Source organism: Balearica regulorum, chromosome 7 (genome assembly GCF_011004875.1).
Source record: "Balearica regulorum gibbericeps isolate bBalReg1 chromosome 7, bBalReg1.pri, whole genome shotgun sequence".
Lineage (NCBI taxonomy): Eukaryota > Metazoa > Chordata > Aves > Gruiformes > Gruidae > Balearica > Balearica regulorum.
The window spans coordinates 23,185,271-23,209,213 of record NC_046190.1 but is presented as its reverse complement, the minus strand read 5'-3'; the positions used below and the strand labels follow the sequence as shown (position 1 = coordinate 23,209,213).

The window sequence follows — 23,943 nt, the reverse complement described above, 5'->3', positions numbered from 1 at the left end:
TAACTCAGATTACTTAGTATTTGCTACAGGCGAAGAGAGTGCAGATGGATAGTTAGTGCAGGGCAGCTGATCATGTGCGGTAATTTACTATTACGTGGTAACTCGTTCATGTGTTTGAGTCTTCATTCAACAGAGTAATGTCAAGCAAGCTGTCTTCAGGAGTTTTGTGATCATGGCCGTTAAAATTGAAAAAGTATTCAGACAGCAAGGAAGTGGTGTCCTTAGACAAGGCAGAGTCAACTTTTTCCTCTCCCTGTGGATGAGCTCGCATTAACCAGAGTCCTTGGAGGGGCTGTATTGCTCTCTTATGACTCTTAAAAACAGAATACCCTTCCCTCCCCAAGACAAAACCAAAAACTTTTGGATACAAAAACTTACCCAGATCTGCCAGTTAGCGTTGGAGCATCTGCAGCTCCTCAGGAGCAAGAGCGCCCTGCTGCTCTTAGTGTACAGCACACTCGGTCCAAAGCCTCTTGTCATCTCTGCTGTGTTCTTCTGTCCTTCCAGGGCACCTGACTGACAGTGAGTGCAATCAGAGGCATGTTTCCAAAAAGAGCTCGCTGGCAGACCGCAAGAGGAGTTCTAGCCGGTCTCGGCGAAAAGGAGATGAGGCTCAATCATCAGGATACCATAGTGAAGGCAAGAGATGTTATTTTATTTCAAGTATTGATACCTCTTTCTGCATCTTTTTAAGATCCACAGTGTGTACAAGCATTTTTTTTCCTTGTTTCTTATATCTTTGTCTGTATTTTGCCCTGTCTTTGCTTTTTTTTGTTTGTTTGTTTGGGGGGGTGTTGGTTGGGATTTTTTTATTTTGTTGGGGTTTTTTTGTTTTTCAAAGTCTGCATGGAGATGCTGCAAGTAAGGCTGCTAGTTTAAGCTGAAGTTATTTTTGTGGCTTTTGCTGTCTCTATAAACTTCAGGAGAAACCTTGAAGGAGAAACAAGCCCCCAGAACTGCCCCCAAACCATCCAGCAGCACCAGCAGGCTGAGGGAATTTAAAGAAACAGTGAGCAATATGATCCACAGCAGACCACAGCAGATGTCTCAAACCATCCAGAATTCCCCTCGTGGAGGGAGTGGCGTGGATCAGGCAGAAACACGATCCTCAAAAAGTCTGTCTGCACACTCTCGAGACTGGGAGGTGGAAAGTACCAGTAGTGAGTCTAAATCCAGTTCATCTAGCAGGTACCGGCCAACCTGGAGACCCAAAAGAGAGTCTTTGAATATAGACAGCATCTTCAGTAAAGACAAGAGGAAGCATTGTGGCTACACTCAGCTTAGCCCCTTCTCTGAAGAGGCAGGTAAGACTTTGAGAAGAAAGATTTATTTCAGAATGTGTGGAATTTATAATCCTCCAGTATCCTGTTTTGTTTAAGTAAAGTAGGAGAGTGAAATTTTGAACATGGCATTTAGGTCAGTGGTGAGTCATGTCCTTGAAAGCTGGTTTCTGTGGGGGTATTCATGTTGCACGTGTGGTACCTCTGTTTGCTTTCTGTGTGCTAAATTTCATATGTAAGGAAATAATAAGAGAAACATTAGTGTCTGCACTGCTTGAATGGTCACAGGACTAGACTGCTAAGTATCTGGAAGTTTATCCCGTGGAATGGCCTTTTGTATTGGTCTGTTTTTCTCTGGCTCATCATGGTATTTTTGCATAATGGCTCAGACTGTGGTGCGGCGAGTACCTCATGTATCAGTGCTGAGTTCTTGTTGTGAGGGTAAGAGCCTGGCAGCCAGTGATGATTTACCTGGGGCTGCTTTACACCATAGCAGCTATGCAGCTTGTACCTAGAGACTTTGTCCTCAGCTTTGCTGGTTTTGAAGGTAATAAAAACTGTAAAAGATGTGGAGAGCAGATGTTTACCAGTGCCTGGGTTTTATGCTGTTATGCTACTGGAGCTGCTGTGCTCCCGTTTTAGAGTGCTTGAAGGGACGGTCTGTGGGATGAGAAGGAAGAGGTTTGCGTGACTGGCAGTAGGGTTGTGGTTATTGAGGATGCTGTTGCAGACCTACTAGAAGGAGCTAAAGGTTGAAAAGAATTGGGAAGCATAAAGAAATATATGTAAGCAAGATAAAGGGAGAAGAGAACACAGGTCTAGGGAAGGGAGCAAACGAGGCAAGTGGGAAGATGGTGAAATCAGTCAGCAAGAGTTAAAAAAAGAAGAAAATTTTTTTCTATCCTCTATAAACTAATGTTATATAAGCCTCATCAAATCATAAATGGCAAAATAAACAATGTAAAAAGTGCAGTGTCTGAAGTAGATATGACAGAGTACAATAACAAATATAAACTGGAAATACAGTTGGGTATACTGTAAAATCATCTCGTACAATACGTATTGTATGAGGAGGAAGAGATTTTCTTTCCAGACTTGATTGTTACCTGGGGGGAAATATGGCAAGTTATAGTAAAGGGGAGAGATTAAAAATAAATTTGTTGGATAGATTATTGCTTAATATTACTAGGAATGCTGTAAAATTGTTTGGGGTTTTTTTTCTGCTTAATTTTTGCTAGCTTTACACTAAATTAAAGGCACCGCTTCTGGTTTAAGCATGGTTGAGAAGCTAATATATGTATGGATGATTTGTTGGTATTGAAGCTTGGATCATCTACCAAGCTATATTCTTTTGTCTTGACAGGTAAAGAGCTTATAGAGAATGAGGTGAAGGAACGCACTGTTCAAGAAACAAGATCAAGCCAGTCAAATGTCAGATACAAGCGAGGTGTGCTAGGCCGGGGCACCCAGCATCACATGGTGGATCAACATCCTCACCTAATACAAAGGATGGAGTCTGGCTATGAAAGCAGCGAGCGCAACAGCAACAGCCCAGTTAGTCTGGACATGCCCTTGTCTGAGAGCTCAAGCACCCACAGGTAGATTTTAACAAACTTCATTTTTGGAGTGGTTGAAGTCTTGATTTCTTTTTTTGTAGTGACGACATGGTGTAGAACAGTTTTTTTTTAAAAATATGAAATGGTGCTGCTAGCTTGTAATACATTTGGGGGGGGCAGGGGAGAAATAGAAAGGAAGTAGGAGTCTGAGTGAGTTCGATTCATTCTCTTGTCAGTATATTGATAGCTTACTGCTAGTAAGAAGGAAAAGAAATGGGGTTCAGTTGCATGAGAAATGTTGACTAAAATGATGCATCTGAAATAGTCGTACCCGTATTCTATGATTTAAAAATTCAACTAAAATATCAAGTTTTATGATTGTCCTTTGAACGGGTCATAGACCTTTTTGTTTCAGTTAAACCATTGCTTAATAGAAGTCTTGTAGAAAATCAGAAATCAACAGTCTTGTATAGAAATCTTTGACATTTTCAGTTTGAGAGGTTTGTTGAAGACTTGCAAGACGCTTGCAATATTTATATGCAAAAATAAATATGCAGCACAATGTGTTTCTCTCCTTGGCTTAGAATGCTTCAGGCAATCACCAACTGAGACTGTTTAATGCCAGAATAGTAGATTTTCAGCTATAAGAATTTGTTGAACAGTTATCAGACCATGGGTTTTAATATACATTGTAGACTCTTAGGGAGGAGTTTAGAATTGTTGTCCTCCCCTGTGTTAACTTTCTCTTCCTCTGTTTCCCCCAAGATTTTCTTCTGGTAGACTTTTTAAAAAAATGAAATTAAAATGCAAGTAAACATTCACGTGATGGTTAAAAAAAAAAAAAGGGAAGATGTAATTTCTCCTGGAGATTAGTAAAATGGTAAACTATAATTACTCTCTTCTTGGAGGGATGCTCATATGAAGCGAGCAAGTGGATTGGTTTCCTGCCTGGCGTAACATCCCAAAGTCTCACAGTAGCAGCATCTTGGAAGTGGAGTCTACTTCAACAACTGGGAGCTGGACAAACAGCCCGCCACACATTGGAGATGGTAAGATACGCTTCCTCGGTAGCAGTGGCCTTGCAAGGTAAATTGTATTGGAGTTATTCTTTTCTTTCTGGAATTGTTTATCCTCACAGTGAAATTATGAGGAAAGGGAAAAGAAACATGGAGGAACATAAACACAGTTTTACAACTTAATAAGGTTTACCAAAAGGGGTTGCAAAACACTTTGGAATATTTCTTTGATCATGTTTCTCTGGCATCTTTTTTGAGTATTCACTTAACTGATAACGTGAAGCCTATTTTTCCTTTTTCTTTCCTGTAACTCAGTGTTCTACTATCAGTGGAAAATACCTTTCCAAGCATAACTCATGATAACTTAGTAGGATGACAAGTCCTGAAAGAAGCTCATAATGCTATACAAAATTCAGAATTGTCAGAAATGAGAATAAATGTTTACAAGATGCTTGGCTAAGGTCTGAGCTTTTCTGCAAAACATGCGTTCTGCTTTTTTATTGTTCTGAGCAAATACTTTATTTCAGAGAATGTCTGGGGAAGGGAAAGTGAGGAGGGGAGACACTTTTTGAATGCAGGTCATATTTGAAGTGAGAATAATGACCGAGTGATTTTCTGCTGTGTTGACTAGGATATTGATGTGCTTTATTTTCCTCTCATTTTTTTTAGATGAAAAGCATCTCAGTTGGAATCCATTTTATTTACTAAAGCTAATGATCTGACTAATTTGACATAGAATTATTTACAAAATTATAAGCACAGTAAGAAGCCTCAAGATTTCAGTATCAACTTAGGGTTATCTTTCCAGTGATTCTCTCTGTTCCATTTGCAGTTGCTTGGGTCATTGAATCCAGGGATGGATGGGCTGTGCTGCAGGGGAGCTTGAAGCAATACTGCAGCATTTCTGCCAGTCGCTGACACAGAGAAGGCAACTGGAAACCAAATGGCTCGGGCAGGGTTTTAAAAGTAAAATTTAACAAAGCAAAACTTTGATTTGAAATTCCGTGATCTTTGCTTGGTCAGTTTGTTATTTTCTAATGTTAATTATATTCTCCATTAATATTTCTTTGTCTTTTAAGGGACACTTTAAAGAGATTTTACTATCAAAAAATGTTTCATTGGGGTTTTTTGGGGTGGGTTTTTTTTTTTTTTTTTTTGGAAGGTGGGGAGATGTTTGTCCCTTTAAAGAGTGAACTGGAATGATTGCAAGAGGAGGTGGCAAGGAGAGCGCATGAACAAGAACTACGCAGAAAAAGAGAAAAGGAAATGGAGGCAGCAATGGGTTTTAATCCCGTCCCAGCAGGTTCATGATCTAGATGACTGCAGAATCAGGGTAACTTTTTGAACGTAGTATGCTTTGCAAGGTTGTAGTGCTGAAGTTTTTTGAACCTTTGTACTTAATTTCGTATTTTAAGTCTCTCTCTCTCTCCCCCTCCATTACAATTTTGTACCTTCAGTTAGTGAAAGACCATCAATTTCAAAGCTGTAGAATGCAGAAAACCAGTGTTTGGTATTTTGACTAAATTCCTTCTGAAATGAAACAACAAAGTAATGCAGAGATGTCCTTAATATATCTGCACCTTTCAGTTTTCATGTGGTGATGTGCACCATTACTAATATTGGTATCTAGATTTAGCTAAAAGGCTTCAACCAACATCTCGCAATGAGCAGGGCTGTTTCTACCTTTCAGACAACCTCGGGTTGACCTGCAGTATAGCTTGTCCATTTACACCATTGTTTTGTTTCTGGTAGCATCACTGCCCTAAGCAGTTCTGCTTGTTCCTGCCCTTGTATTTTCACTCTTTTTCTCCCTGCCCCACTGTGCAGCCGCAGGGGTGGGAACAAGTACTGTGGCAGGCTTAAGCTGGATCTAATGTTGAAAATCTGAGCTGGGTTTAGTTACATATCTTTTCTGAGGGGAAAAAAAACCCCAATAAAACAGTCAAATACTAAGCTTGATTATCTTTTCCATGACTTCCTCATGTTTCTGGCAAGGAATGGCAGCGGAAAAGGTATAATCGGAAGGATGAAGCTGCAGCAGAGGGAACTTGGTGACAGGAACCACGTGTAGTGCCTTTGTTTTAGCCCTCAATCTCTGTCAGCCAGTAAGGGGAGTCAGAAGGTGGGATGAAGCGCACTGACCCAGTGGAGAGTGAAGGCTGAAGCCTGGTAGAGCATTTTAACTGGGGGGTGGTTGTTGGGTCAGCAGAGCCAAGGAAGGTGTAGTGAACGCCTGGGCTCAGCTCCCACAAATGCATGCATGATTGGGGCAAGCCCACTGTGGCCTCCTGTGTTGTCAGGCCTCCTGCCATGGCCTCTCCATGCTGCTTGCTCAAACCTCTTGTAGATAAGAGTTGAGGTGCTGGTTTGCTGCTACAGGACAGAGAGGAAGGAGAGGGACACCCCACAGCAATGCTAGCTCTGGGCACAATGCAGCCAGTGCTCTGCAGTCATGCCAACTGCCAGCATGTCACTGTGCCAATGGCAGCTGAAAAATATGATCTCTAGAAGAATGTCTGACTGTGGGAATATTTTTATAATTTTTGCTGACCATCAGTGAGCCATGTGGTTATCCTTTACGGTGCTGCTGTGATGTGCCAGTAACCAGGTGAAAAATTCTGATGTACCAGAGTAGGTGGACATCTTTAATATTAGTGTTTTACTTTTGTAATATAAATGCTAATGATGTAAAAATTGAAAAGTAAACCACTATTGTTCAGCACGAGGATGTTGTCTTCTCTGCTGCTTCTGCCCAAAAGAAAACAGCATATTCTCCAAGATATCACCCTGCTTTGATCTCTTGTTGTATTAGTTGGTAGAAGCAAAAATTGCTTAATTTCCTTGTTCAAAAAAAAAAGTAGCTAGAATAATGCTTAATCAAAAAAAGCACTTCAGTAGAATGTTTACAGAGTTTACAGGCGTTGACTTGAGATCTGAGAAAGTTTTTGTTTATTCCTTTTAAGCCTTTCCCCACCCCAGTCAGAGACGTAATAGCTTAGCATTAACAGACTGCTTGACTGCCTGGAAGGCTTGCTTGTATGCAGAACTCCAGAACACTTGTGACTCATTTTCCCTCAAGTAAACTGCTAAATTCATGCAAAGAAAGCTAACTTTAGTATACTGGCCTTAATTACAAGCCTCAATAGCCTTGATTTTGAAACTGAATGTGCTGCTTGATTAACTCACTGCTCTAACTCCTCTCACTTCTCTCTGCAGTACTTGCTTTTTGTGTGAGTTTTTTGGGGTTTATGGTATAAGAGAGTTTGTGTTTGCATCTGTGCACGATGGTGTCGGGGAGCAGGCCAGGCTATAGCATATGTTATGAAAGTTGAGAAAACATAATTTACTGTTAGCTGATAAAGATACCCATGTTCTCTACAACAATGACAGAGACATTCCATTTAAAAAAGACCCCACCCCTATCAAAACAAAATGTCGAGTTTTATTTTCTGTTTTTCCATGCCTCACTTGAATGTGTACATTTCAGTGCGTAACTTGCATAATGTCTAATAGGTGACACCAGATTGGGTATTTCATCCTCTTGGAGTAGATATTCTGATGCCAGGACGCAGTGTTTCATCTCTCTTGCATCCAAGGATGATTTATCCTTCCCTTAGCCAACACTGTTTTCTAAATTGTTGCAAAAAGAATTCTTGACAATTGTCCCTTTCTTCTTGGCTTCTTAGACCTGTGTTTTTCCTCTTAAAGCTGCAAGACCATTGGGTTTTCATATCCTTGTGTCTCTCTTAGTCATTGAGTGTATGTACTGAACACACATTTGTAGAAGTATTTTGTGCAGGCATTTACACTGTACTCAAGCCTGAGTTTTGTTCCCCAGATGTCTCAGTTTGTTTCATTTTGTGTGGAAGTAATTGGATATCCGAAGGAGAGACAGAAGATTTTTGGCAGGGAATTTAAGATAATGTACAAGGAAAGCCCTGACCTGATATATTTCTTTTACTAATACATTTTGGTTCAGATTTAATTCTAAATTTAGATTAATTCCTGCTTGACAGAAGTCATCTGAAACCGACTCTGTGATACGACCATACCATCTTTTGTACTGATTTAGATTGTTGAAAATAATATAATAAGCCAGTACAACTTTCTCAAGTAGAAAGCAAAATTTTTGGAAAAAATCTGGTTCATGTTGCTTTACTGTGTGGATATCAAGCATGTCAGGTTGCTCAAGTTGTATTCTGCTAGGGAAGCTTAGGTGATGCAGTCTGGGATATGCGCAGCCTCTGCGAGACTCCGTATATGGAAGAACTTGACAATCACTAATGGGATGAGGGTAAGTGAGGGTCCTGCAATGAATGAAACCAAAATGAAGGGTGCTCCCCGTTGCAGGGAGGAGTGATGGCTTTGAGAAGTCGATGCAGGAGGCAGACTCGGTCTTTGAAGAGTCGCTGAATCAAGAGCAGAAGGGGGATTGTGCTGCAGCTTTGGCTCTCTGTAACGAAGCTATATGTAAGTAACTCTAACCGCCTGAGCTTTGCGCTTTTGACAGTTTACTAATATTGTAGAAAAAAGTGTGAAACATCAGAATCACATGAAATAGGTAGTAATATGGGGATCCAGCTGATATTTATGGAATGTGCAGGGTGACTGTCTTTCCTTATTTCAAGCATTCCCTTTTCAGGGTTTTAGTCCTACTCCTCTGCATCTCAGATGTTTTTCATGTTTGCATACGTTTTTGTTGTTTCTCTCCAGCGCAATGTCAGTAAGAGTACTGGGTGCTGATGTGCCCTTTTATGGTGCTAAATGGTGCATTTCAGCAAGCACCTGGTAGGTATCTCCCCTGCAACTTGGTCTTCAATAACAATTTTTCCCAATCCTCAGACCAAATTACAGAGGGTTGGTTAAGCTCCCCTGTTTCTCATGGAGGGTTGTAGCATAGGAAGAAAAAATGGTTATCTCACTCGAGTCCTCTGGATTAATAGAAATGAGCTATGCTGTACCTGATTTTCATGAAGAAAAAAGCATTAGGACATTGAAGTGCTTAAATGCATTGTGACCTTTGAGAATGCGTGCTATGTGATTTTATTTTATTTTCAGTCTTTCTCCATTATGACTGGCTGGCTGTCTCACCCCATGCTCCTCTCTGTCTGTATAGAATGGCTGCAGACAGAGTGGGTAGCTCCTGTGCATTTGCATTTAGAAGTTGGCTCTTACGGATTGCAGAATAAGGGGCACAGCATTCAGCTGTTGTGATATTTTCTGCTCTGTTAACTTCCATTACAGCAAGGTCTATGCTGAATCTCAAATCCCAGCTGGGTATTCCTGTACATAAAGGGAGTCCCAGGTATGGAGGATACAGGATGAGGGTAGATGACAGAATGAATCATCAATGTGGTAGGGTTGGAAAGAGCCTGTGTGAAGGGGATGAGAAGTTGGGCTAAAACATGGATAATTTTTTTTTTTGTTTTACTTTATTTTGGTTTAGTTTCAATTAACGTGTTTGGACACCTGGCTAAGCTGAATGTGCATTAATGGAAACAGTAGCATCCTTGTGAACTCTTTTTTGGCAGTATTTGCATGGTCCATGTTTTATGTTCTTGCTGCATTTTTTTTTTTTTTTTCAATTTTATTCCTTTTTTCTGTTTGTTTTCTTGCTATGTTTTCTTTTGCATTTTAGCTAAACTAAGACTTGCCATGCATGATGCCAGCGCTAGCACTCACAGCAGAGCCCTAGTCGATAAGAAGCTGCAAATCAGTATCCGAAAAGCCCGGAGCCTCCAGGATCGCATGCAGCACCAACAGCCATCGCAGCCGCTGCCGCCGCCAACCTGCCACCCACCACAGGGCGGCACCATGGCCCAGTCTACAAGGTAGTCCAAGTATATCACCTAGACCCAGATCTGAGCTGCATCTATGAGCAGTGCAGTCTGGAAATAAATAGCAACCTATACATATATATATATATTCCCTTGGATAGTCCAAATCCTACACTGTTACTCCCTGTTATTTTCTTCTTTAGGCTAAATCCTATTTGAAGATGGTCAAGTACCACCTTTTTTCTTTCCCCCATTCTTTATAGCATAGTTCAATGTGCATGTGTTCAAAACGTGGTCTGTGACAGAGAATTGTAGCAGTCAGTGCCTGGCAGCATCGATGTTTTATGCACCAAGGGGAAGAGTATAATAGACAATAAGCTGGCTAAAAAGGGGGCGGGGTGTGTGTGGATGAAATATACAACTGTTTACAATCAGGAACAGTGTTGGGACTCAGTAAAAGAGTGAACTACAGGAAAAATCTTGCTATAACTGCTTTAATGTTGGGAACAGCAACCAGCTTGTTTTAGTGCTCAGTAGTTTGAAAAGCGTCAAGTACACTCATCTTTTCTAGTCCACTTCTCTAGTGGTGCACTGGTACAACTCTTGGATCCTGATCCTGTCACCTTGACTACTGTCCCTGATGCTGTATCATTCTTCATTTTCTTTCTGTGCTTCCCAGCATCCTGTAGCCTGCCTTAGCAGCCTCTTCAGTGTCTCTTCATGATTCTTTCTTCCATACTGACTTTAACTATAGCATAATTAACTCTGCTGTAACTGATTCTTTCTTCCTACCCTCTTTAGCATGCAGCTTAATCCTTCTTTCTTCCCATGCCATTCCCTCCTAGCACTAGACCATCCCTATCCAATTTCTAGGCTGTTTCTTGAACTGTTACTTTTCTTCCCTCTCCCTTTTCTTACATGTTGTATTATCAGAAGCTTAGATGAAATCTCAGATGAGAATCCCCCCCCTTTTTTTTTAAATGCCACATAGGGCTATATACTGAAACTCAGGTAATTTGCACACCTGCCAGGCTATAGTTCATAATGTTCTTTTCTTTTCCTGCAGTAGTTGAATTATATGTAGTGAGGGCTGATCTGTTTGTCAGTCAGAGGTCCATTATATCCTCTTTTATAGGAGAAATGCAGTTATACGTTTTGGCAGATTCTGAGAAAATGAAAGAAAGGGACTTCCTAAACTAATTTTGTTAATGCTGAACTTGCTCACTGCTGCTCTGTGAAAAGAACGTTACTTTTGCAAAAAGTTATATCCAACAAATGTTAATATTGTAGCCAATGAAAAGAATCTATTCATAGCCAGAGTTCTGTACTCTTGCTTTCATATAATAACATTGTAGACAGTGCAAAGTTTGCAATTACTCACTGACAAGGTTGTTTTGTTACACGCACCAACTAGGTCTTCATGATAACTTTCATTGTATGCATCTCAAGGAGGGAACAAAGCAATGATGTTACAGGTTTCCTTAAGTTCTCTGTTGGAGCTGTTTGTAGCCAGTCATTTTCTCACAGGCACATGGACTTGGTACTGGTTTTTTCTGTCTGCATATTAAATGCTAACTAAATGCAGAGAAATGCCAAGGACGTGTATGACCCAAGGATAGAATATTCTTGCATTGGTATGTAAAAGAATACAAGTTATTTTTTAGAAGTGTACTTAGAATACAAATTATTACAAAAATAATAGTTACATATTTAGCTTGAACTTTATTTAATGTGTTAGAGAAATATCTCAAAGATCAGATTACAATGATACGAGAGAAATTTCAACCTGTTCCTTCCATTTGTCCAGTTATTCTTCATGAAGTTGCCTGGAGAGAGGGAAATATTGTCAGTTCATGTTTAGATCATGAATGTGTCCAAAGTATTTTCAGAAATATCTAAGACACTAATGTTGGAAACAGTTGTTTTACTTTTATATAAATGCTATTTTTATTATTTTTACAGTTATCCCTACCCACATGCTCAGTCTGCTGGTCAAAGTGCCTAGGGTGCTGTGCAGGAATACTTTATATAGAGCCTAACTGTAGCAAAAAATTCATAAAAATATGATATGGATTCAGTAGATCAGTTATAGTAGGAAATCACGATTAGAAGCAAAGAACTAACATGTATGTATCTACTGAATAAATGCACAGTCTTCATCAGAACACAGTTATCAAAGTGTATTGAGGTTTATGTCACCTAGTGTGAGTTCTGCACCCTAGGGATAAACGTAAGCAATGACTACTGCTAATCATGTACCCTTCTGTGTGTTTTAGTGAACAGACTGGCCCGCTCCAAGTACTGCTGAGCCAGGAGTTACCACTGGAACCCAACAAAGAAGTGGAATTTGGGTCCAGTTCTTTCTTCCACCCACCTGCTTCCTGCCATGAATTGCACTCATCATTATATCCAGAGTCTTCCTCCTTGCCCCCTTCTGAAAGCAATCCATCCAACAGGATCTCTCCAAACTTCCAGTCTGCTTCTGCTGATTTTCATGACCGAGTTCCCTCTTTTCCCTGTAGGCAAGGGCTGACAGAGAGGTCTGCAAGAACTGAGAATGATGCCCACCATAGTGTGGAATTTGCTGACACCACAGTCACAGGGACAAAAGACTATAGGGAATGCTGCAGTAGCAGCAAGTTAGAAGAGGTCCATAACATAACGCCTATTCTCACACCTCAGTACAAATCCAAGGCTAACACAGTAAACTCCGGGTCTTTGCCTACACTGTTTCCCTGTCCGCATCCACCACAAGCAGCATCTCCTGAAAAGGACAGCCAGCACAGTCCTTGTTCCAAATTTGCAAGCTCTCCAGTGCAGCCCAGCATTGATCACTTAGGGGGCTATCATGCAGTGAGCCCTGCAACTTCATCCCCTACACAGCAGTGCTCCTTGGATCCTTTGCAGAACACAAATAAGTACTCCAGAGCAAACAGCCATGAGATTTTATTACCCTCACAGGATGAATATGGCACAGCAGGAGGTTGCAAATCTGAGGCTTTTAGTACAAAGGGACATGTTCGCTCCTTGGCAGAGCAGTTTCAGAAAATGCATGCAGTCTCCCAGAGAAAAGGTACTCATGAAAAAGGCTGGATTGCTGCAGTGTGTCAGGATGAGAAGTCTCCAAAGTTAACACAAAAATCTTTCATCAACCCTTCATCCTCTGGTTACAGACAGCTAATCCATCAAAACCAAGAGAACAAAAACCAGTCTTCTGAAAAATTACACTCAACTGTGGATATTAGGGACAGGGTAGTTTCTTTGGAGGGTTTTAGTGCCCAACATGTTGCTTCTAAGAGTATTTGTTCTCACAGTGAAGAGCTGTGTAGAAGCGGTGGACAGAATGTAGCAGACCCTGCACCCTACCTGGAAAGGCACTGTCATGATGGAGGAATGAAACAGGTGGATGATGGAGCTACTAGTAGCATGATTGCCTCTATGCCTGTGGACCGTTGGGTGGATAATGTCACTAGGTATTACAGTTCTCAGAAGGCTAATAAGAATACTGAATGGCTTCCTGTACCTGGGAGGAGTCCACCCCTTTCTGATCAGAAAGCAGTTGGAGATGACTTGAGCAGGATCCCAGTGCATCTGCATCCACAGTGGAATCAAGACACAGAACAGGAGCTCTCAGAACTGGAATCCCTCTATCAGACTAGTCTGCAGGTATCTCAGGCCACTAGGCCTTTCTTGGGAAGACAGGACAGTGCTAGGTATCCATTTGACCAATCAGGTAAGAATGATGCAGCTATTTTTCTTGCTTGACCTGCTTATGTACTCCAATGTAGGTGGAGGTATGTTTTCCAGTCAATTTAGTTAAACAGGCATGAATTTGTGCACAGATGCAGAAAGATTCAGGCTGTGGACTCTGAAAACATTCTAACTGTACAGGTAGAGAAGCAGTGTGATAGCACTGCCTGGGGAGGCTGTAGAGTAGCTGTTGATCTTGGCAAACAGAGAGCGACATCTGTTAAAGAGTAACGTAAAAATAATTGATCCTCTTTTTAAGTAGGGAGCTAGCTGCTTAGGTCAGGCTGCTGAATTTTGCTGTTTTAAAGTCCTACATCACTGCTGGAATTTATTAAACTGTTTCTATGCCTGAAGTTAATGTTGTCCACTTTTGTGAATTTTAACTGATTGTATTGTATCTGAGAATTTAGTCTGTACCTGGTTGAGGGGAATAACTTTTTAAAAGGGTTTCCAGATCTATGAGAATTGAACTTGTGTTTTGCTAAGGACTACCTGCTTGAAGTTCTGGAAAATTACTTGTGAAAGCAGCACTGGGGGCACACAATCTGCATTAAGATCCTTGAGACCTTGTAGGTTAGTTGGTGCTGAAAGCAAATGACCAGATTCTGTTCTGTTGGTGAGAACATCCAGCTGTTGCTGGAGACGTTCAGTTAGAGTCTGATGACAGCAGTTTGGTTCCACTTAAGCTGATCTAATCTCTTGCCTGAGATAGGGCAACACTGATTCTCTGCTTGGCACAAGTGAGGCAAATTTCTTTATGATCCATGTCATAGCATTAGCTATGAATTTTCTGGTCAAATACAAAGCAGCCTGAAACTTGATTGGTACCAAAGTGATATATATACGTGTATATATATGTATACGTGATATATATATATATTGCAATACATATACAAGAGAGGTTTTCCCCTACCTGCAGCCCTGGAAGCAGAGCCTCCATTGTTTCTGACAAATCAAGCCTGGCTGTGCCCAGAGTGAATACTGCAGTAAACTTTTGAACAGGTTTTTATTCAGCAGCTCCAGTTTTCTATGAAACTCTCTTGTCTTGCACTCCACTAGCAGACCAAGTGACACATCCAAAGGTAGCCATTTCCCATTTGTCCTTTGGTTTTCTTTCAGAGTTAGGCAAGATCTGACCTCACAACCTTGCAGGTACTCTCTTGCATGGTCTTGAATCAGAAGGTCTTACGTGTTCCTACTTAGCATACTGATTCTGGAAGCTCTTTCTGGAAATCTGACAGGATAGAGCCCAGTTGCTTTAGAGTTGGCTGGAACATCAGAGTTCTGTCATCAAGTGCACTGTTTCTTAGGCTGACACTTTTCTTGCCTATTTTCCCAGTACATACATAAAGGATATGAGGTTCAGATATTCTTCTAAAGTGAAGTTTGTGTTTGAGATCTTCTGGTTTGCTGTGACTTTCAGATGCTTCTTCTCAATTTCTGTAAATTCTGTATAAAACCAAAAAATTTGAACCCATGCATCTACTGTGGTGAACTGGATGAAAATCACCTGAGTGGGTCTAGGACAGCTCTTTCTCACTTTTAGCTTGGATTACCTATTCATCTGCAAAAACTGTTTAAGCTTTCAGCCTCATATCAACTGGTTTTGTCAGATCTTTGCATTCAGAATCATGGTGAAAATGCCTCTGTTTGATTACTAGAGCTTTACAATAGAGATTAAAGCAAATACCTGATCCTCCAAACACCAGCTCAATGCAGAAAATGTCGTTACCAGCACATCGCCTTTCTTCCTTTATGGAGAGATTCCCTGTGACCATTTTCTTTAGGCCATTGATCTGCCTGTCTGTTCCATGAGAAATTGTAGGATTATAAGGGTTGGTGGGGATTGCGCTGAAGTGAAGTGAATGTAGTAATCCTAGTTAAAAATAACACTCCTAACTATTTAACCAGCACAAGAAAATGGCTGACAAACTGGCATTGGGTGGGAACAAGCAGGTGAGAATGTGTGGGGAATTTAAAGCTGATGAGTCTTATTTATCCCAAGTTAACTTTAGGTAACTTGCTCCTGGTAGCTGATTTCCTGTCCCTTTAGGCCCCTTAAACTATCTCACCTCTGTATCAAACAAATGCTGGTGCGCAGTTTAATCACTTAACTCTTAAATAGTTCAATTTACTGCTCCCCAGAAGCCTGCAAAAGGGCAAGTGAGGCAGATGTGAGTGTGCTGATAGACTGTCTCCTCTTGAAATGTTGGGAGTTAGCTTATGTATTAATGTTCAGAGGACCTCTGATGACTTCTCCCTCTGTGTGGATAGTCAGTCTGTCTTTCCTGCAGTCAGATGTAAGATAGTCAGAAATATGCCATAATGTGCAATCAAGTGCTGAATTTAACCATAGCATTTTCCTTCCCAGTCTCTGTGAACCTGAGTGTGAGGAAGCCGCATGCCACAGCTGGCATGGGTGTCTCGAAAACCCCAACAGCAGAGATCGAGCGCAGTCTGTGTGGATCCACTGTCTCTTCTGTCTCCAAGGTGACTTGTTGTTACTGAAGATGTGCTAGAGAGATGTGCAAGTGAAAGAATTTATAGTGGGAGAAGTTGAATATATAATGAAACTGGTACTGGGGTCACTGATACTAATGTTGGAGAGAATTTTAAGTGCAGTCTAGTTCAAGATTCATTAGCTAAAAAATGAGTGACTCATGCTACACGTAGTTTGCATGCAATCAGATTTTATAAATTCTGACTGAGGAACATACCCCTGAAAAATTTAAGATCTAGTCTCTTTGAATGTACTGATACGAACTGCCTTGCATCACAACTTACAATAACTACTTCCTGATGTTTTCACTTGCAGGGGCACAGATTTTGGTTTTTTTGCTGTGTCACTACATATCTTGATAGGAGGGGATAATTTGGTATTTGCCACAATTGGTAGTTGGTCACCTCAGAGTGGGAGAAGATGCTTTTTCTCTTCTTCTCTCTTCTTCTCTCTTCTTCTCTCTTCTTCTCTCTTCTTCTCTCTTCTTCTCTCTTCTTCTCTCTTCTTCTCTCTTCTTCTCTCTTCTTCTCTCTTCTTCTCTCTTCTTCTCTCTTCTTCTCTCTTCTTCTCTCTTCTTCTCTCTTCTTCTCTCTTCTTCTCTCTTCTTCTCTCTTCTTCTCTCTTCTTCTCTCTTCTTCTCTCTTCTTCTCTCTTCTTCTCTCTTCTTCTCTCTTCTTCTCTCTTCTTCTCTCTTCTTCTCTCTTCTTCTCTCTTCTTCTCTCTTCTTCTCTCTTCTTCTCTCTTCTTCTCTCTTCTTCTCTCTTCTTCTCTCTTCTTCTCTCTTCTTCTCTCTTCTTCTCTCTTCTTCTCTCTTCTTCTCTCTTCTTCTCTCTTCTTCTCTCTTCTTCTCTCTTCTTCTCTCTTCTTCTCTCTTCTTCTCTCTTCTTCTCTCGAAACTGTTTAAATAACTGGCAGTGACCTGTCAGTGCCTGTACATGAAAACATTCAGGTATTTTCAAGGGGAAATGACACTTCATATAATACTTCCATACTTACTAAAGGGAGCTTAAATGGTCTTGCTTATGTAGAACAGAGGAAAAGAAAGGAGGAATAAACATTTCCCGTGCTAATATAAGATTAACAAACTTCCAGCACTCATCAAATAATCAAATTAAATAATACTAGATTTTTTTGTTGTTGTTGTTATGAGAAGGCTGTAGTACTTTATCATAGGATGGCTGTCAATTGCAGCCATGATTATCCCTGTGGGGCAGTGATGCCTGTAGCAGCAGTCAGTCCTTCAGGTACATTCATCCCATAGAGACTTTTTGTCCAGGCTTCAGATATTTATAAAAGAGTGAATCTCACTTAGACACATCAGTCAGTATATATTTACCAAAGAAAGAAAGGCTATAAGGAATAATATTCTTAATCACCACATCCATTTGCTGTAAGTTTTCAAGGTAGTACCTGAATGAATGATTTCAAAAAAGAAAAGATCACGGAGTTTCATTGAAGTAGTCTATTAGATTTATATTGATCTCTTCTCTATAATTATTATACAAAATTGATATTATGGAGAGCCTTTTTTGAAATGTGTGATGTTATGTGCAGGTCACATATACCGGAGAACATAGCAGGGAACCAGAAGAGGAGGAAATGTACAGTGCAGAGAATTTCCGTCGCATTGCTCGCAGTCTCAGTGGGACAGTCATCTCAAACAGAGAAGAGACCTTGGTCTCTTCTCACAGTTTTGTAAGTAGAATGATGTACAGCTTTCCAAAGAGCCATCGTCTGTGTGTTGGGTTGCTGTTTTCTCTGTCTGCATTTAGTAGTTAACAAACAAGACAGCAGACAACTGAATAATAAGCCAGGATGAAAGCTTGTCTTTGTGAATTTTTGTTCTCTTTTTGGAAGAAGAATGTTCTTTTATTTAATTACCGAAGCCATCTTCTTCAGGAGTCATTGCAGAGTAGTACCTGCTGTAGCTGGTAAGCATGTGAGCTAATATTACGTGCCAGTATACAAAGACATCCAGTATAAACTTTTTTTTTCAGTTGACTTAGAGTATTTTCAAGAAAGCTTCTAATATACCTATGATTTTAAATAGACACCACTAACCATGTGAAAGTTGCAGCTCCCTTGTGGGTATTTTCAGTGAGTAGAGTTTTTAGAGAGTAGAAGTAAGCATAAAGGGGAGACAATTCAAGACTTAGTACATTACATGCAGCCAGTTACATACAGGAAGTAACTAAAAATAGGGAGATTGTTGGGGTTTGGTGGGTTTGGTTTTTTTTTTCTTTGTGATCTCTGTTAAGTAGTCTTAGGTGCAAATTAAAACTGCCAGTGAGGAAAACAGTAACAGATTATTGTTGGTGTTTAGCAACATAGCCAGATACAATGTGAAGATTTGGCTTAGATTGAATTTTGTGCAAACTGTGCTTAAGTTTTGATTTGAAACCAACTGCATAATAAGTGTAGAAGAGTCTCAGTTGTGAAATCTTAGTTAAACTAACTGATTAGTGTGATTCTTTCTGCTGTGTACCACAAACTAAGAATATGTCAACTTCTGAATGTTTGCTCCTCAGTGTGCTTTAGTTGAGGGCTTTAACGCATACCTGGAGGTGCTGGCAGAAGCAATTTAAAACCTCTAGCTGTCCAACACCCCCCTCTGCTGAAGGTTTTATCCCCACAACAGAAGCAGTTGATGGGATGGCTGTCTGTCACCACTCCTCAAGTTAGTCGTTGTGCCATTCAGCCATCCGTGCTTTGTGCTTGGTGCCTCCTAATAGAGGGAATTGGTACAGCACTGGGAAATACTTCAGCTGTAACAGGTCAATCTGGTCATAGCCTGGAATCAGAGCTTTCAGTAAAGCCTGCTAGGAAATAGGAAGGAAGGATCAGCAATACCCTTCTTTACTTCATGGTTTGTGTAGCATGGCAGTTCCAGTGCTGACTGACCTGCCATTGTTCTGTGGATTCAGTTTGTGAACCAAACCTCCATGAGTGGTTTGTGTTTGTTTTGGCTTTTTCTCTGTGGTATATTTCCAGTCAAATGATCCTTCTAAGTAGCCCACCACTGCAGAAAGAGCCTTGCTAGCTTGATGCAGTTTTGATTTGTGTTTCTTTTTCACATACAGATGCATGTTTTTGTTCTGGTGACTCATCCCTTTCCTTGGATCAACACCATCTTTGCTTGATTCAACCCAACTCTGTGTTTACTCATCGTTTTATGTTCTTTTCTTCTTCTTTCTCATTTTATAAAAGGAAGCACCAAATATGAGGAAAATGCCAGTGGACACCAGCCACCGTTCTTCCAGCTCCACTTCCCTTCCTTTCCCCCATGATCCTCCTGTGTTTCCCTTTGATCCCCAGCACAACCCAAAGCAGGTGCAGCACCTACCCCATGATGTACTGATGCCCAGCATGGTGGGCAAGGCACGTAAACCATCAGGTAATCACAGGACTTTTCATCCTCCTTCACGATCAGAAATATTGCTGAAATGCAGCTCTTCAGATCTGATCTTTATAATGGTGTTTCACCATCTGCCTGAATTCTTCCAGAAATCTGGAAGGACAAATCACATTCTTTTTCTTCTATGCCCTTTTGAGTCATTCCATGATCGCATGCTAAGCGGACATAACAGAAGGGAATAATCTTTATGGAAACATTTATCATAATGATAACTTCATATAAAATTGTATTCACATTTTTGTGAGGTATTTTCTTTAGTGTAAAAGTAGCAGTAAGACCCACCACCTTGTCATGTATGAGAGTACTTCCGCAAGCTACTTGTTCCAGCAAATCACACATGTAGTTGTGCCAATAGAAATAACTAATTCCTGCATGAGAATTATTTTCCCTGTGACAGCCATCAAAACCGGTTTGATCCACCAGACTTGAAATATTTTGTTGGGCTCCTCTTTGATGCCACAAAGTCTATTAAAGAAATCATCTGAAGTCTGTGACAGCAGCTCTGGTAGGATAAGGAGGAAATGCAGTGAGGAAAGTGAATGCTGGAAAGAGTACAGCTAGCTTTTGTTCAGAACTGCATGTCAACCAGTAACTGGATGTACTAGTGATTTAGTTTTTCTTCTGTCACCTGTTGGCCACAGCTGAAAGTTCAGAGAGGATGAAACAAAAAATATAACTAAGCAAAATTTGTTTTTATTCCCCCCCCCCCCCCCCAGGAGATCAGAAGAACATCATCCAGAAACTTTTGGTTGTGCCTGACAGGGGTGAAGCTTTCCAAGGTGAAGACTACCCAGGTGTGGTACTGAGCTATGGGAGTCTCCCTTGTGCACCCAAAGGCACCCTCTCCCAGGGGCAAAAGCCTCTTGTTAATCCGCATTTAGGAGGTGGAGCATTAAGTGTCTCTGGCCGTTGGCTGAACACGAGCTACCCTGCCAGGCAAACAGCCACGTTACCAGATAAACGAACAATGCTCTGGGGGAAACATGCTGGCCAGCCAGGCAAGAGTTTACAGGAAGGCTTCCTCCAGCAGCCTTTGCAACATCAAACGCATGAATCTTATGCCATCGGTTGCAGGCTACCAGCCAGCACAGACTACAGCACTTTAAGAATACCATATGAGCCTTCTTGGGATCCCGGTGCCTCTCAAGGTTGTCCTGTGCCCCCTTCTTGCGTTAAGGCCCCGGGTCCAAGGAGAGTTGATATGCCCCCGGAAGAAGACTGGCGACAGAACAGCTACACCCCTCAGCCTGGCAGAAGGCGAATGCTGCCAATGCATGTGATGGATGGGACTTTTTCTTCTGCTTCGGAGGCACACAGAAATATGCTGGCTCGAGCAGCAGCAGCTACTGGCAGCATGCAAAATAATGGCTGGTGAGATCCCATCCACTCCATGCGCCCTGATAAACTGCTCTGAGAACAGTCTATAGCTGTTGCCAGAGCATGGATTACATGGAGACAGCAAACTCTTTCAATCAGTGTCTGTGCCAGTTTTGTCTTAAAATGTAGCTATACAGTATGTGGAAACTAATTGCACTGTATTTCATTTCTGACACTGCTGAACTGCTGTCTGGATGGGGAATCTTAGCTACTCTAGTCCTGGCCTCTCCTAGCAAAAAAAGTGCTATAGGAATGGTGAGCTTCAGGGGCATTGGTTTACGGGTAAGTTCAGAAGTACGTGCGTGTTTTGAAGGAAGATGGACACTAACAAAAGGACATTTTTAAGGACTCTCTCATGAAATGTAGCTTTGGTAAATTCTTTACATAAAAAACCCAATCCTTTTGTTTTCTTCTCCTTCTCCCTCATTTCTTCCTAGGGGAAAAAACCTGACCTGCCTTCCAAGTTCCAGTAAATCTGTACTTGGCAGACTGGCAGTTAGTAAAGCACACCCAGGTTTCAGTGTGTTGAGATCTCAGGCAGAGATCACAGTTGTAGTTGCTGCTGAGGAAGTGGCAGGGAGACCTTGTTCATCAGTAAACCAGAATTTTCCCCACTTCCTTAAGGCAAACTAACAATGCTTCAAACAGAAAAGACTGTTAATGCTGCACGCTTAATTACACCAATGTAAACACAGAATAAGTTTAACTATTTTAGTGTCAAACATACTTGCTTTTGTAAGTATTTTCCAAATAAATCTATGAAAATAGTTCTATTTACCTGTCTGTGTATGAGCTTTCTTTGCTATTTGGCTTTACTCATCTATTGGCCTGAAACTGCTGATTTATTTTCTTATACACTAACAAACAAGAGTAAATTGTTTATTCTAGATCATTAACAAAGTTTATGTAATGTTTAGTTAGATTGGAGGTCATGTGTAATTTTGTCCCTGGGTTTGATGTTTTTCATCACAACTCTGTGCTTAACTTTCCCCTCATAATAGACAGTAGTTAAGTGTCCTTTGAAAAGTACTTTGTGGCTTCTTTGTTGGAGGGGAAACTACGGAATCTGTGCAAGATGGCAGTGTATGCAGGTAGGATTCTTGCACAGAAGAGTCATTACAAATGATTGGTGTAGTGAGAAGTGTCACTTGCACTCCTGCTCTTGCGGACGCTTTCCGGTGTGTGGTTAGAAGTTGTGCAGAAATGTGCAGGAGGGTGCTGTTACCTGCTTGTCCTGAGCGTGGGAGTGGAGCTGCCGTAGTTCTCGCGCAGCCAGTGAAGGTCCAGGCTGCCCTCTAGCGCATGGTACTCCTTGGGAATCGGCTCTAGGTGAGGCTCTTCATTTTCACTTCATGTTTTTGCACCTCAGTGCATCAGCTTTCGCTGTTTAGTCTGAGATTTGAGTCGTGTTCATTTTAATAAATGTCACTTCTCAATTTCTTGTTTCTAAATTGCTGTTATGTCTGTTACAATCTCATGTAATTACATTATGCTAAATTGTGTTTTATGTTTGGGATTGTTGCACGCTGCTTTGTACTTAACTGCCCCGGTAGTTGTGGTTACCAGAACAAAGCACTCTCTTCTTTCATCCCTCCATTCCAAAAAATGGACTTTTTCATGTAATGGTTTTGTCAATTTAATAACATGGAACTTTCAACAGTACTAATTTTTCACTAATTTTATAAATATAAAATGATGGAGTACTATTTTACTGAAACAACTATTTGATTAAGGTTTCCCAACAGATACGGAGTTGTTTCTCTGTCGCTGCACACGGATAGACCATAGGCAACAGCTAAGTTTCTGGCCATAGAAATTATGATTTTAGGAAGTGACTGCAATTCAGAGGTGGATATTTGGACAGAAACATTACTGTTGCAGTTCTCTCATTGGTAGAAGGATATTATTTGAGTAAAGGGACTCTGGGCAGAAGCAGCTCCAGTTTGTTTTTAGCTTTTTGTTACCTTCAGCAGTTGGAGAAGTTACAGTATCCTCAGGATGCGAATGAGAACATGGATAACTGTTTGACACTTTGCTTGACTACAGCTCTAAAAAATTCAGGTTGCAGAGTGAGGCTTAAGTAGTCTTGAACTCAATTATCTAAAAAAATAATCTGCCAAAATAAAGTACAAAGTCACCTCTTCAAGAATTAATATGGAGTATGAAACATTTGCAAATAAAGAAAATGTACATGCTTAGATTTATTATTTATTTATTTTAATCCTAGCTGCCGGGAAGGGGGAAGTACACTTCTGTAAAGCTCTGCAGAATAATCCCAAGTTGATGCAACTCATTTTAATCATTGGTGGTATCCGGTTGTTCTTTGACTGTTGTTTTTATCCCATCATCATAGTTTTGTCTACCAGGTTTCAAAACTGATTTGTAGATGTCCTGTGTATATCAATTACTTACTATGAAATTAACTCAGAGGCCTGAAAAGGGAAGGTTGGGACATAACCTCTGAAACAGCTCCATACCAGCTAGTATGTTAGTATATTGGGACAGGAACAAACAGAAGTAGATTCAGCAATATATTTAACATGGGAGAAAATGTGAAGCTGGAAAAATACCTTTACTTCATCTGTAGCTTGTGCCTGCAAGTCTTAGTGAGGTAAGTTAATCTCTACCTTGTAATTCATTTGTCTGACTGCTAACTTGTAAGTCTCTTTGATATTTATTGGCTATTTAAACCCTAGAAAAATCAATTATGTGTTAGTTTAATAGCTTATTAAAGTTCACTGTTGCCTATAAGAAGGATGAAGAGGAAGCTTCCACAAGGAATTCAGCAGCTATTTTGGAACAGTCTTTCTTCTTAGAGTTTATAAAGTTTGTAAGCTTTAATACAACATAGCCAGGGCTTTCTTTGTAAAATTTATCTGTCTCTAGCTGCAGACTAGGTTAATGGATGGAATTAAGTGAAACACACACACTCTCAAATTTATATTTTAAAATAATTTCAGTTCTCCTCAACACAAATTTCTTATTCTCTATGTTTGTATGCTCTCCCATTGTGTTTGTAATATGTGTTTAGACCCGACTGCGTAGGGTTTTTTTGCAAAAAAGCAATAATAAAATGAAGAGCAACTCGGTGCTCTAGCAGTTGTAGCAGTCGCGAATTTGTGTAAATAGAATCCTTCTGTATATGGAAACAGAACTACCTAGCACAGTTCCTTCTCTTGAAGGCAACAGAGTTTGTGGACACTGTTTGTGGAAATCATACTCAGACTTACTGAGCAGCAGATTTGTTCAAATGGTGTATGTGCTGGAGCGTC

General features: G+C 40.6%; 1 protein-coding gene across 1 annotated transcript in view; it reads left to right on the top strand.

The window, feature by feature from the left end:
- USP54 (ubiquitin specific peptidase 54) overlaps positions 1–21,448 on the top strand; it is an 80,855-nt gene extending 59,407 nt beyond the window's left edge. Inside the window, 13 exon segments of the mRNA XM_075758499.1 lie at positions 508–639; positions 924–1,304; positions 2,644–2,878; positions 3,745–3,778; positions 3,780–3,885; positions 5,015–5,185; positions 8,203–8,322; positions 9,491–9,683; positions 11,906–13,362; positions 15,751–15,869; positions 17,434–17,574; positions 19,087–19,273; positions 20,011–21,448. Coding sequence (XP_075614614.1) covers positions 508–639; positions 924–1,304; positions 2,644–2,878; positions 3,745–3,778; positions 3,780–3,885; positions 5,015–5,185; positions 8,203–8,322; positions 9,491–9,683; positions 11,906–13,362; positions 15,751–15,869; positions 17,434–17,574; positions 19,087–19,273; positions 20,011–20,669 — 3,935 coding nt within the window. The 3' untranslated portion in view covers positions 20,670–21,448.
- The last annotated feature ends 2,495 nt before the right edge of the window (positions 21,449–23,943 follow it).